A 13,870-nucleotide genomic window follows, 5' to 3' on the forward strand; every position below is an offset into this window, starting at 1 on the left:
CAGTTGTGTCCAACTCTTTGCGACTCCATGAACTGTAGCCCGCCAGGCTCCTCTATCCATGGAATTCTCCAGGCGAGAGAATACTGGAGTGGGATGCCATTCCCTCCTCCAGGGAATGTTTACCATAAGAGGTGGAGAATGTGACGAATGGCTGCCTCCTGTGCTTTCTTGGCATCCCCCCAAGCTCCCCAGCACACTTACCTGATGGCTGGTGCATAGCTGGTATTGTTTTCCTGGGCTCAGAAATTTACATTTGAAAGGCTCGTGTTTGCACATACAGCAGAAAATATTTCATTTCACAGTAAGAAGCATTTATTATATTTAAACATTAATTAAAAAGTGATATGATGCCAAAAAATTATTACCTGTTGCCCTTTTTTCCCCAAACTTAAATTTTTGTTGTGGTAAAATATAGCAGGTGAAGTTAAAGTCATTTAGTCATGTCTGACTCTTTGTGACCCCATGGACTGTACAGTCCATGGAATACTCCAGGCCAGAGGGTAGCCTTTCCCTTGTCCAGGGGATCTTCCCAACCCAGGGATCGAACCTGGGTCTCCTGCATTGCAGGCGATTCTTTACCAGCTGAGCCACAGGGGAAGCCCAAAATATAGCAAGATACGATTTTAACCATGTTCAAGGATACAGTTTGTTCAGTGTCAGCAAATACAGTCATGTTGTTGTGCAGCCACCCCACGTTCCAACTCCGAAAGGCTTAGATACTGAAACTCTGTACTTCCCGTTAAACTAACTCCCCAGCCCTCTTCCCTCCAGCTCGTAACCTTCATTCTACTTCCTGTCTCTGTGAATTTCACTCTTCCAGGTACCTCATGGAAGAGGAATCACATGGCACCTCTCCTTTTGTGATTGGCTCATTTCATTTAGCATTGTTGACTAAAATAAATGTATTATGTTGTGAGTTGAGAGTTGTGAGAAAGTTTTATTTGGGGCAAAATGAGGACTATAGCCTGGGAGACAGCATTTCCGATAGCTCTAAGAAACTGCTCCAAAGTGGTGGAGGGAAGGTCAGTATGTGTGTGATTCTGTTGAAGGGGGCGTGCGTGCATTGAAGCATGTATTTTTGTGTGTGGAAGGTTTCTGGTAGTTTTGTGAGAATGACTGCTAGTCATGAGGAGTGGATTTTAGTGCTTTTCTAGAAAGGAAGAGATATAAGAATTGGACTCACAAAATCAGCTCCTGAAAATATGTAGCTGTCTGAAGACCTGTCCTTCCAGTTTTTCCCAGAGCACAGAGTGCTTCATTTCTGCTGTCCACCCTGAACTCCTTTTCAGGGGGTTTTGAAGGTCAGCGGCTATAGCAGCTCATGATCTAGTCCTTGTAGAGGAACACGGCAAGTGCCAGTATGTAGTTGACATCTTAATGTCCTCAGGCTTCATCCGTGTTGAGACAGGTGCCAGAATTTCCTTCCAGTCTGAGGCTGAATAATATTCCATTATTTGTGTAGACCAGATTTTGATGATCCCTTCGTCTGTCGGTGGGCACTTTGGTTATTTCTGCCATTTAGCTGCTGTCCGTGTGGGTCAGCAAGTATCTGTTTGAGTCCCTGCTTGCAGTTCTTGTGAGCGTATACCCCAAAATGGAATTGTTAAGATCATATGGTCATTCTATTTTTAATTTTTTGTTTTAGAGAACCGCCATACTGTTTTCTGTAGCAGCTGAATCATTTTGCATTCACGTCAGCAGTGTACAAAGTTCCAGTTTCTCTACATCTTCACCAGTTCTTTTTGTTTTCTGTTTTGTTCTGGGGGTAGGTTTGTTTTTGTTTGTTTTGTTTTTGGTAAGTGTGAGGTGCTACCTTGTGGTTTTGATTTGTATTTCCCTGATAGTGAGTGATGCTGAGCATCTTTCCATGTGTTTAGATGTGGCCTCTTTGGAGAAACGTCCAGGTGAAAACTACACGATGACTTACAGGAACTGTTCTGAGGGCCAGAGTTTTCCCTACCATTCCTCTGTCGAGCCATCTCCTCTCCCAGGGCCTTTCTAGTTAGACAAGAGAACCTTTGTTTGGAATAGTCTCCTGGCCATCTGCTGCCTGCTCGCTTCCAAGGCATGGGCATGTTGAGGGCTTAGGAGTGTGACTACCTGCAGATGGGCGCCAAGCCCAGCCTTGCCTGGGAGCCAAGTTCTTGCAGTGGGGCTGTTGCCACTTCTTCACCTGCTGTTTTCACTCAGGAGTGCTGTGGCGACTGGAATGTGTTCAGTCCGCCTTCCCAGGCCACTCCATTCTTAGGTGGTTTGTTAATGGAAACACTGTTTGTGTAGTTCGGAGTCTGTGTATGGTTCCAACTCGCGTGTCAGTTGTGGTTGGGGTAGGTTTCTCGTGAAGAGCAAGACTGCGTGATGTTCAGTCCTTGGGGGTCAGCCACATCACAGAGATGAGCAGGGGTTGGTAAACTACTTCTGCAGACAGTCAGATATTAAGTATTTTACAGTTTTGAAGACCACGAGGTCCCCTCTTGGGACAATTCAGTTCAGCCATCGCAGCAGGGCAGCCTACATAGAAGATACGTGATGGAGTGGTCACGGGTGTGTCCAGCTCAACCTCATTTAGGAGAACAGGCAGCTGGCCATGTTTGGCCCACAGATGGGAGCTTTGCAGACCTCAGATAAAGAGTTTCACATTGCACCATCTCTAATCTGACCGCCTCCTTTGTTTTAACATAGGCAGATATCCAAGTGGAACAGAACCGGCAACACTTTTATGAACTGTCTCTTGAATATGTGTGTAAGCTTCAGGAAATCCAAGAAAGGAAGAAGTTTGAGTTTGTGGAACCCGTAAGTATAAACAGCAAGCTTCTCTGTGAGTTGAACATTGTGATAGAGAATAGGAATCTGTTTCTTTCAAGGTCTCATTTCTGGTTGCTACAGGCTGTGATGCATAAACATGACACAAGATGTCGTAAATTGTACACAGCGCACCCAGGTCGCTGTGGAGTCTAAATCCCACCAGTAAGTAGCGGTTCTCAGCCTTCTTTGCACAGCAATGTGGAATGAGTGTTATCCCTTTTGCTACATGGACTCAAGGACTCTGCAGTCAGGTGCAACTTCTTCCATCCTAGTTGTAACTCCACTCTTAACAAGAATTCCCATGAAATTATTGGAATGTGAGTGAGTGGGGGAGTGTTTATGGGATAATCTTTATTCTACTTAAGTTTGTTTCTAAAGCAAGTGCATCCATCCAAACCTTGGTACTTGCAACTATGACTGGTAATTCTAATACAACTCACAATACTTAGGCAATAGCTCAGTTGGTAACGAATCCGCCTGCAGTGCAGAAGACTCCGGTTCAATTTCTGGGTCAGGAAGAGCCCCTGGAGAAGGGATCGGCTACCCACTCAGTGTTCTTGGGCTTCCTGTGTGGCTCAGCTGGTAAAGAATCTGCCTGCAATGCGGGAGACCTGGGTTCAAAACCTGGGTTGGGAAGATCTGATCCCCTGGAGAAGGGAAAGGCTACCCACTCCAGTATTCTGGCCTGGAGAATTCCATGGACTGTATAGTCCATGGGGTCGCAAAGAATCAGATACTACTGAGTGACTTTCACTTTCATGTAACCTAAATTAAGAGCCAGTATGCAGAACATTTGAAACGACTTTGTCAGTTACTCTGACATTCTTTACACTTATTTTAGAAACACGTGATTTTCATTGGTGCTTATGTAGGTGTACTCTGAGAGCTTCACTTATTTTTATGTTAATATATCTATGAATATATGTATCTTCTGAATCAAAACAAAGGATATTTCATACTGTGGGTTTTAGCAAAAAAACACATATACACTGAGATCCATGATTCTCAAGAGTCACTTTAATTTCGATATAGGCTATAGTGCATGTGATTAAAAAAAAAAAAAAGCTTTACCGAGGTATAATTCACATGCCATAGAGTTTACCTATTGTATGTATGATATTCAGAAACAAACTGAAAAACCAAGTAATTGTTAATGAAAAATTAGCATTGGTGGAAGCGATGGTCCAGTGGAGTAATGAAATTACCCTAAGTTAAACAGAGAACACCTCTTTCAAGCTTTCTTTTTATGAGAAATCATAATAACGGCCTACTTTTTTTTTTTGTGAACATTTACAGTGCTCTGTCGTCATTTAGGTCATTGTTCTAAGCACTTTTCTGTGATCATGCATGGATTCCACACAGCACTCTATTAAGAAGATATTTTAATTATGCCATTTAGGGAATGTAGACATTGAAGTAGAGAAATGTCGGTAGTTGGCCCCAGTGGGGAACTGACCTCTGCTGGCCACTGGACGTCAGAGTCCCAAATTCCTCAGCACTACACAATGTGACATTCTGAAGACAGTGGATTCCAGCATTTCCTGAACTCTCACCTAAGGCCATTCTCACTGTAGATTTGCTCACATGTGAAGCAGGGGCGGCCACCCTCTGGTCGAGAGGGTCGGGGAGTTTGTAGGAAGCTCGGGGTTTGATTACTGCCCTCCCTCTGGCCTCTCTGCCTCAGTCACGGAGCATCTTTGTCAATGAAAGCGAGGGTGCCCCACACTGGGTGCCCTTTGAAAGAGCTTTTAACTTTGATCTGTATTTCACTTTCCTTATGGGTTCTATCGGCCTGTAGTGACGAGGTTTCATTTTAAATGAATATAGGGATTCTCTTGACTAAAAAGGACAAATGGGGGCTTCCCTGGTGGCTCAATGCTGCAGAATGCACCTGCCAATGCAGGAGACCCGGGTTCGATCCCTGGTCTGGGAAGATCCTGCATGCCGTGGAGCAGTGAAGCCCGCGGGCCACAACTGTTGAGCCTGTGCTCCAGAGCCCGGGGTCTGCAACGACTGAGCCCACGTGCTGCTGCTACTGAAGCCCGTGCACTCAGTCTGTGCCTGGGACGAGAGAAGCCCACACCCCACTGCCAGAGAGCCGTCCACACTCATCGCAACCAGAGAAATGCCCCCGCAGCAACAAAGAACCAGTGTGGCCACAAATAAAAAAATTTTTTTTTTTTTTTTTTAAAGAAAAAGGACAAATGGGTGATGGAGAATTCCATTTCTTCTTTATAGCATACTATAAAAGCTATCTAATGGCTCTGCTATTGAGGGAAAAATCGCAGATCCTTCATTCTTTTTTAAATAGGGAGCAATTAATGAATAAAACGCAGTTAGATTTAGTTGAATTCTAGTGACTTCCTTTGAATTATTTTACATTAATAGAATCATAATGAGATGTGGGGAAACATGTGGTTGTTTTACTTTTTTCCCTGAGGGTTTTTTTTTGTGTGTTTGTGCTAATGTTGCCTTTTCTGCTTTGTTTCAGATGCTGTCATTTTTTCAGGGAATGTTTACTTTCTATCATCAGGGCCATGAACTTGCCAAAGACTTCAATCACTACAAAATGGAACTACAGATCAACATTCAGAATGTAAGGAAATGAAAGCTCTCTCTTTTTAAAAAAAGACGTTTGAGAGGTAGTTTTGATTTCTTTGGTGTATGAAAAGCCTTAAGATCAGGCTGATGTGTTGGTACCAGGAAACTGAGGCTACGCTGCCATCTTCCGGTCAGTTCCCGGTATAGCAGCTGCTCGCCAGCTCATGGAGGCTCAGGACACTGTCCCCTGGCGGCTTCTTTTTTTAAAGACGAATTCATTTTCTATAATTTATTTTTCTTATTTTCCAAAACGTCATGAAGTATGTTGTTATAATAAAATTTCACATAATTTGCTTAATTTTCCCCAAATTTTCTTGAGATATAATTGACATGCAACACTGTATAAGCAGAACAGCTTAACAACTTACTAACTGCAAGATTATTTCCACTTTAGTTAACATCAGTCACCTCCTGCAGTTAAATTTTTTTTTTTCCTTGTGACGATAACATTGAATGCCTACTCTCTTAGCAACTTTGAAACATGTCATATGGTGATGTGACCTAGTCATTCCACACTTTGTAAGATGGCTCTAAGGATAACTTTTGTTGTGTAATTCTAAGTTTGATCTGTATGAGAGACAAAACAACCCTCCAGTTTCGATTTAAGGCATTTCAATTGTAATCTAAATTTCTTCTCTTCCTTGTATGACTTATTTGACTTTTATTCCCACATAGGCTCACAGTTCCAGTGGAATTTCTTTCCCGTCTTTTGTGCATATTCACTAGTATACTGGTGTTCATTGCATATTGGTCCTTTATTGTTCTCGTGGAAGACGTATACTTTCTGTTAAGTCTTGAGTAGAGACTTTTAAAGAACCTAATCTGTTAAACAGGCTTCCCAGGTGGCACCAGTGGTAAGGAGCCTGACTGCCAGTGCAGGAGACTTAAGAGACTTGGGCTTGATCCCTGGGTCAGGAAGATCCCCCGGAGGTGGGCATGACAACCCACTGCGGTATTCTTGCCCGGAGAGTCACATGGAGAGAGGAGGCCGGTGGGCTACAGTTCACAGGGTTGCAGAGTTGGACACGATTCAAACGACTTAGCACAGCGTAATCTTTTAAACAGTATAATGTGATTTTGATCAGGAGTTGGTAGATGTTTTTCATTTCAAAACTTTAGTTGATTTTGGGAGTTGGAAGTCTCCTCCTTGAAAAGCTGTTCAAGTTATGTTTAGTATAATTTCAAACGTGGTTGAGACTATAGTGAGTGAGTTTTGGGACAAACTCCTAGCTCATCCTGGAAGACATACCAGGAGAAAGATAGGAATCTCTGTACTGTTTGCTACCTGACCTTCAACTTCTTATGATCTTAGAAATTGAGAATGAGGGGTTTTTGTGTAGATCTTGTTTCTAAGTTATTTTGGTATAGTTTCCTACAGTTGGGAATACAGATAATGAAACCTCTCATGTTTTGTAATTCATGTGTCAGTTTGATTTTAAGATTATTACATTCTGCTGAGTCATATGAATAAAAGTCGATTCCTCCCTTCACCGTGCCCCCCCCCCCCCCAATATCAGTGACATAACTAACACAGTTTAAAAATATGTCACAGTGTCTATGTGTGGGTTAGTCCTAACTTCAAAGCTGTCTCTGTCCGTAGAACATTTAGTCTAACGACGCTGTGATGTATTGGAAGACTTCTGCAGACAGTGGAACACAGTGTTGTAAAAGCTGTGTTCCATAGTTAGTTTCGAAGATGAGGTTATTATCTTGATATTTTTCTTGGGTGGGGGGTTTGTTTTTCCTCCACTATCTGACTGTGTAACTTGTCTGTAGCTCACCTGTCAAGGGCAAGGCAGGTCTGGATGAGAACCTCCAGGCAGAACCAACCCATAATTTGTGTAAAATGAGGAGGAAGGACCCCTTATTCAAGAATGAAGAATTTGAAGGCAGCCGCGGCAGAGCATTAAGTCCCGCGCACAGCCGTCTGCGTGTGGGCCGGGTGACCGCTCAGGCTACGTGCCTGAGGAACCGCTGGCCCGCTGGGTCTGGGCGAGGTGCGGGGACACGTCAGCCTCTCCTGGGGACTCCAGAGGGACTGTCCCTGCGTGGCCCGCTGATGTGGACCCCTGGGGTCAGGGGGCTAACCTTGTTGCCGTGTAGGCGCTAAGCAATGTCTGACTCTCTTGCGACCCCATGGACTACCTTACATACACCAGAATAGTTTGAGAGAGTCAGGATTGCAGTGGGAATGAACAATACTCAGACATGAACTCTTGTAAGCAAAACTTGAAGACAGGCTGCCGGTTGAAATGGTTCACCTGGCTTATAGCCTCAGTCTGCTTAGAACTTAGCACACATGGTTGGTAACCTTAATTTCCCACAAAGAGATGGGCGGAGAAGAAGTCACTGAGAAGCCTTTTCCCGTGTCCCGGAGCGTCAGGCTCGTCCTCAGTAAGCTGCCGAGTGCTCCCCGTGAGTCCTCCTCAGCCTTCTGTGCGGGCTCCTTCCGGCCGCTCTGCCTCTGCCTCACCTACACGTGGAGATGCCCGGCCGGGAGCCGCTGCGCTCTGCGCTTGTGCTTCTGGCTCATTCGTTCCCCTTCGGCAGGCCCAGCGCCCCGGACACGCATGCCGGTCTGTCCATCTCACCTGCGGTGCCTCAGGAAGGTACCGTGTCCTTGGCCGTTTGTCCCGTCCCCTGATGAGGCCAGCCTGTGGGACATCGAAGGGGACGTGTTGGCTGTTAAGACCACATGACACCTTATCTTTGACAAAGGAGGCAAGACTACACAATGGAAAAAAGACAACCTCTTTAACAAGTGGCGCTGGGAAAACTGGTCAACCACTTGTAAAAGGATGAAACTAGAACACTTTCTAACACCATACACAAAAATAAACTCAAAATGGATTAAAGATCTAAATGTAAGACCAGAAACTATAAAACTCCTAGAGGAGAACACAGGCAAAACACTCTCCGACATAAATCACAGCAGGATCCTCTATGACCCACCTCCCAGAATATTGGAAATAAAAGCAAAAATAAACAAATGGGACCTAATGAAACTTAAAAGCTTTTGCACAACAAAGGAAGCTATAAGCAAGGTGAAAAGACAGCCCTCAGATTGGGAGAAAATAATAGCAAACGAAGCAACAGACAAAGGATTGATCTCAAAAATATAAAAGCAACTCCTGCAGCTCAATTCCAGAAAAATAAATGACCCAATCAAAAAATGGGCCAAAGAACTAAACAGACATTTCTCCAAAGAAGACATACAGATGGCTAACAAACACATGAAAAGATGCTCAACATCACTCATTATCAGAGAAATGCAAATCAAAACCTCAGTGAGGTACCATTACACGCCAGTCAGGATGGCTGCTATCCAAAAGTCTACAAGCAATAAATGCTGGAGAGGGTGTGGAGAAAAGGGAACCCTCTTACACTGTTGGTGGGAATGCAAACTAGTACAGCCACTATGGAGAACAGTGTGGAGATTCCTTAAAAAACTGGAAATAGAACTGCCATATGACCCAGCAACCCCACTCCTGGGCATACACACTGAGGAAACCAGATCTGAAAGAGACACGTGCACCCCAATGTTCATCGCAGCACTGTTTATAATAGCCAGGACATGGAAGCAACCTAGATGCCCATCAGCAGATGAATGGATAAGGAAGCTATGGTACATATACACCATGGAATATTACTCAGCCATTAAAAAGACTTCATTTGAATCAGTGTTAATGAGGTGGATGAAACTGGAGCCCATTATACAGAGTGAAGTAAGCCAGAAAGATAAAGAACATTACAGCATACTAACACATATATATGGAATTTAGAAAGATGGTAACGATAACCCTATATGCAAAACAGAAAAAGAGACACAGATGTACAGAACAGACTTTTGGACTCTGTGGGAGAAGGCAAGGGTGGGATGTTCTGAGAGAACAGCATTGAAACAAGTATACTATCAAGGGTGAAACAGACCGCCAGCCCAGGTTGGATGCATGAGACGGGTGCTCAGGGCTGGTGCACTGGGAAGACCCAGAACAATGGGATGGGGAGGGAGGCGGAAGGGGGGATCGGGATGGGGTACATGTAAATCCATGGCTGATTCATGTCAATGTATGGCAAAAACCACTACAATAAAGTAATTAGTAAATTAAATTAAATTGTAAAGTAATTCTTCCCGACCCAGGGATTGAACCTGAGTTTCCTATATCTCCTGCATTGGCAGGCGAATTCTTTACCACTAGTGCCATCTGGGAAGCCTTGCTGTCTGCCTGTTAAGCTTTATTTCTGGGTAAAACTTGCTGTGAACAGTGTTTTCTCTCCCCTCCTCCGAGCTAAGCCTGATTTGCCAGTTTTATAAATATTCTGATATATTTGAATTCCTCCTTAGTCCCCACTTTGAATCCTCTTCCCCCCAATGTAGTAATATATTTATTATGAGACTTAAGACTTATTGGTTTGGAAATGTGTTTTTTTTTTTTTTTAACCAAAGCATGCAAGGAAAGGAAATACAGCAATTGGTGTTTTATAAGTATTAGAGATGCTAGACTATCTCATAGGTTATTGTGAGGATTAAAGCATTGTAAACTGATTTCAAAGCCTGGTGTACTGTAGTTCAATGGGCTGCAAAGAGTTGGAAACGACTCAGAACTGAACAACCAAAATCACAGTGTAAACCCTCTCATGTGACCTAGTAACAGTTATAGCCTGACATTATTATTATTTGATGATCTCTTCCTATACACCTGGAATTTAGATCCAGATTGCTAGATTCCAGTCACTATTCTGATGTTGTTGCTTAGTTGCTAATTTGTGTCCAGCTCTTTTGCAACCCCATGGAGCAAACCCCACCTGGCTCCTCTGTCCATGGGGTTTCCCAGGCTAGAGTACTGGAGTGGGGTGCCACTTCCTTCTCCAGGGGATCTTCCTGACTCAGGAGTTGAACCCACATCTCCTGCATTGGCAGGTGGGTTCTTTCCCATTGAACCTTCAGGGAAGCCCAGCCATTCTATTATTTGGGCTCTGATTTTTAAAAATGTAATTTTTGCCCTCATTAATAATTTACCTAAAATGGTACATTAAAAATATAGCTAAACTTTCCCCTTCCAGGTACAGAGTCACAAGCCTCTGAGGCAGGAGGGCAGTGGGGGGGAGGGGAGGGTGCAGAGGCAGAATGCAGAGGAGGGGGCTAGAAGATTGAGAAGATTGGTTACATCAGGTGGATATGTTTGTTGAGCAAATAAGTAAATGTATTGGGAATAATGAGAGCCAGGTGTCTTATTGTCTGAAAAGAAATGTGCAGAGATGGAAAGGGGGCTTCCCAGTAGTAAAGAATCTGCCTGCCAATGCAGGAGATGCCAGAGATGTGAGTTCGATTCCTGGGTCAGGAAGATCCCCTGGAGTAGGAATTGACAACCCACTCCAATATTCTTGCCTGGAGAATCCGCATGGACAGAGGAGCCTGGCGGGCTACAGTCCATGGGGTCACAAAGAGTTGGACGTGACTGAACATAGCACACAGGCAAATGAAATAGGAGTCAGCTAGAAGGGGCCCCTGCCAGTCAGATCTACGACAGTTTGAGCACTAACTTAAGTAATGAGAGTCTTGGATGTAACTCGTTAGGTTAATAGCAGTGTGTGTGTGCATGCACACATGTGTGTGCTAGCATTTGTATATATATAGCATGCAATATATGTGTGCATGTGTATAAATATTAGACACACAGAGTTGGGAAGAAGTGAGAGATGGGGAGAATTTCTGTAAAGTGACAAAGAAGGTGATTAAAATTAGGGTATAATTAGCTTTAAGATGTGGACAGAAAGTCCCAGAGCATAAGAAATGGAAAGGCAAGAGATGGCCATCAGCAAATGAGTCCCAGCCTCTCTGCAGCCCCGTACGCTTTTAGAGTACATAAATGAATTAAAAACAACCTCTCAGCTTGTGTTTAAAATAAGCCTCGGTGGTTAAGTTTCCCCTTTACAATCTTCATTTATCAGACTTTCCGTCCCCCTCTAAAAATGGACCATTCTATCATTTTTCTGCATTTAGAACCCTTGGTAACCCCTTTCATTGTAGGGAGGAGAGAGGAGGAATTTCAATAATAATTTTTCATCTCAGCTCCTCCACAGTTTCACATCAGCAGTTTTTCGGTATTAATACAATTATTTTTGAGTGCAGATGAAAGAAATGTCCGGAAACTTGGTGGTGCTGACTCGTCAGGTTTGCCTGGGTGATTTTTGTCACTTCACCTTCCATGTCCGTTTGCAGTCTAGCCGTTTGACAGAGATATTGACATCCCGTCTCCAGGGCTTCAGAAATGTGATTTGTCTCTTTAGATATCAAAAACATTATTCGTAGGTGAGATTCCCGCCGCCCCCCCCCCCCCCCCCCCGCCACTTTATTCTGTGAAGAAATGTCATTTTCAAGTGCAATTACCACAGCCTGGGAAAAATGACTCTGAGTTTTAATAATTTGCAAAGTAGAATTAAGTTTTTCAGATTCTGAATACTTAAGATATATTGCTGGTAATGAGTCAGATTGATTGTTGCAAAGAAAAGACTTCCTTTTATGGCCTACGTATATATTTTTAAACCTAAGATTTAATAGTATTGTGAGACATGCAGGCATGAATTCTTATGTTGAATAATGGAATTATTCTTGGTGTTAGAAATCTTCAAAATAAATAACCTCTAGTAACCTTTGTTTCTATATGTCTATTAACTACTTAACCACTAATTTTTTCTTTGCACAATAATCTCAACAAAGAAGAGACGATGGAAGGAATGGGCGTGTTTTGAGAAATTGGTCGAAAAATGCTACAAATTTAATTATAGCTATCCAGAGACTTGAAAATGTACTTAAAATGACTTAAAAATGAACTTAAAACTTACATGTGTTTTTTAAATCCATTTCAGACACGGAATCGTTTTGAAGGAACAAGGTCAGAAGTGGAAGAACTTATGAACAAGATCAGACAGAATCCCAAGGACCACAAACGAGCAAGTCAGTTCACAGTGGAAGGCTACCTGTATGTACAGGAAAAAAGTAAGAGACTCTCCCGCGGGGGTGAATAACTCATTAAAAATTATTTTAAAACTCTCACTGTAATTACTCTCTGATATTTTGGGAGTAATTTTTCCTACCACTTTCTTGGCTGTCTGAAGGTGTAGGTTGCAGTTTTGGGGGGAAAACACATTCCTGCTCTAGGGAAAGGATGGTGAGATTAGGAACTCTGTGAGTACCCTGCTTTCTAGCCGCAACCCACCGATTCTCTGTCACACTTTGTTAAAATTTGCTTGCAAGGGAGGAATGACTTGGTAACATCTGAAAGCGAGGTGGGTATTAGCTTTTTCCTCTTTTCTTTTCATCCTCATCTTTAACACCAACACCCAGCCACCCACATACTCATATACGCCTGCACCCCCCAGAGCCCTGTTCTTCCACGTTGAAGTCAGGAAGTGCGTATGTCTCTCCTGCTTTCACATCAGTTCTTGGATACTTGTCTGAGATCATTTTTTGTCCTTGTTAAAATTATCAGGGCAATTGCATATGACTGAAAAAAAATTCCTAGACGACCTGCTAACGTGTCTCACTGAATTTTCAGCATTGTTTTTGTCTCAATGAGTGTGCAGTGTGTAGAGTATCCTTATTTTGAAATTAAAGCACCCCACCATGCTTTCAGACTTTTGACAGTTTGGTCTTACTTTAATGATGAGGCTGTTGCAGTTTACCTCTTCAACTGTGGAGCCTGATTGCTGGTTAGCAGAAGCAGTAGTGGGCTTCCTGGGTGGCGCTAGTGATAAAGAATCCTCCTGCCAGTGCAGGAGACGGGAGAGACTAGCCTTCGATTCTTGGATCAGGAAGATCCCCTGGAGGAGGGCATGGCAGCCCACTCCAGGGTTCTTGGCTGGGATAATCTGATGGCCAGAAGAGCCTGGCGGGCTACAGCGCATGGGGTTGAAAAGTCAGACATGACTCGGGGAGTGAGCACGCAGACGCAGAAGGGGTGGTATGTGAGAGTGTTCCTGTATTTCCTGTTTCCCTCCCCTCCGCCCTTGACTGCAGTTAGGGTGCTTTAGAGTTTTCATTTCATTTGCCAAGTGGGACTCTTGCAAGCAGTTTTCAAACTGACCGGTTTTGTAGCAGAGAGACTCAGGGAACAGCCACGTGATCTGGGTGATCATGTTACATGCAGTGGGCAGAGTGGCGGTTCTTTTTCTATTTGCCCTTCTTTAATGTGGGCTTAGTCTTAATGTCTCATCAAGGACGGTTACTGGCATGGCAGAACTGTAAATTTGTCTAATTTTTTTTAGTCTCCCCCCCTCCCCCCGCCAACAAAAGAAACTGAGAGGCAATTTATTTCTACAAATTTTGGTTGAATGGCAAAATCATGTCATTTCTAAAGGTGCTATTAGGAAAAACAGCCATTGAACTGTGCATAGAGTGAATATTTCATTAAAAAATTTTTTTACTGGAGTACAGTTGATTTATAATGTGTTAATTTCTGCT

General features: G+C 43.4%; 1 protein-coding gene across 3 annotated transcripts in view; it reads left to right on the top strand.

Moving 5' to 3' along the window:
• ARHGAP10 (Rho GTPase activating protein 10) overlaps window positions 1-13,870 on the top strand; it is a 368,778-nt gene that overhangs the window by 141,509 nt on the left and 213,399 nt on the right. For all 3 annotated transcript variants that reach the window (XR_009692905.1, XM_061142466.1, XM_061142467.1), the window contains exons 6-8: window positions 2,683-2,793; window positions 5,297-5,401; window positions 12,277-12,406. Coding sequence is in view for 2 of the 3 variants with exons in the window: in XM_061142466.1 (XP_060998449.1) it covers window positions 2,683-2,793; window positions 5,297-5,401; window positions 12,277-12,406 (346 nt within the window). In the remaining variant the exon portion in view is untranslated. The remainder of the gene's footprint in view (window positions 1-2,682; window positions 2,794-5,296; window positions 5,402-12,276; window positions 12,407-13,870) is intronic.

Source organism: Dama dama, chromosome 5, assembly GCF_033118175.1.
Source record: "Dama dama isolate Ldn47 chromosome 5, ASM3311817v1, whole genome shotgun sequence".
Classification (NCBI taxonomy): domain Eukaryota; kingdom Metazoa; phylum Chordata; class Mammalia; order Artiodactyla; family Cervidae; genus Dama; species Dama dama.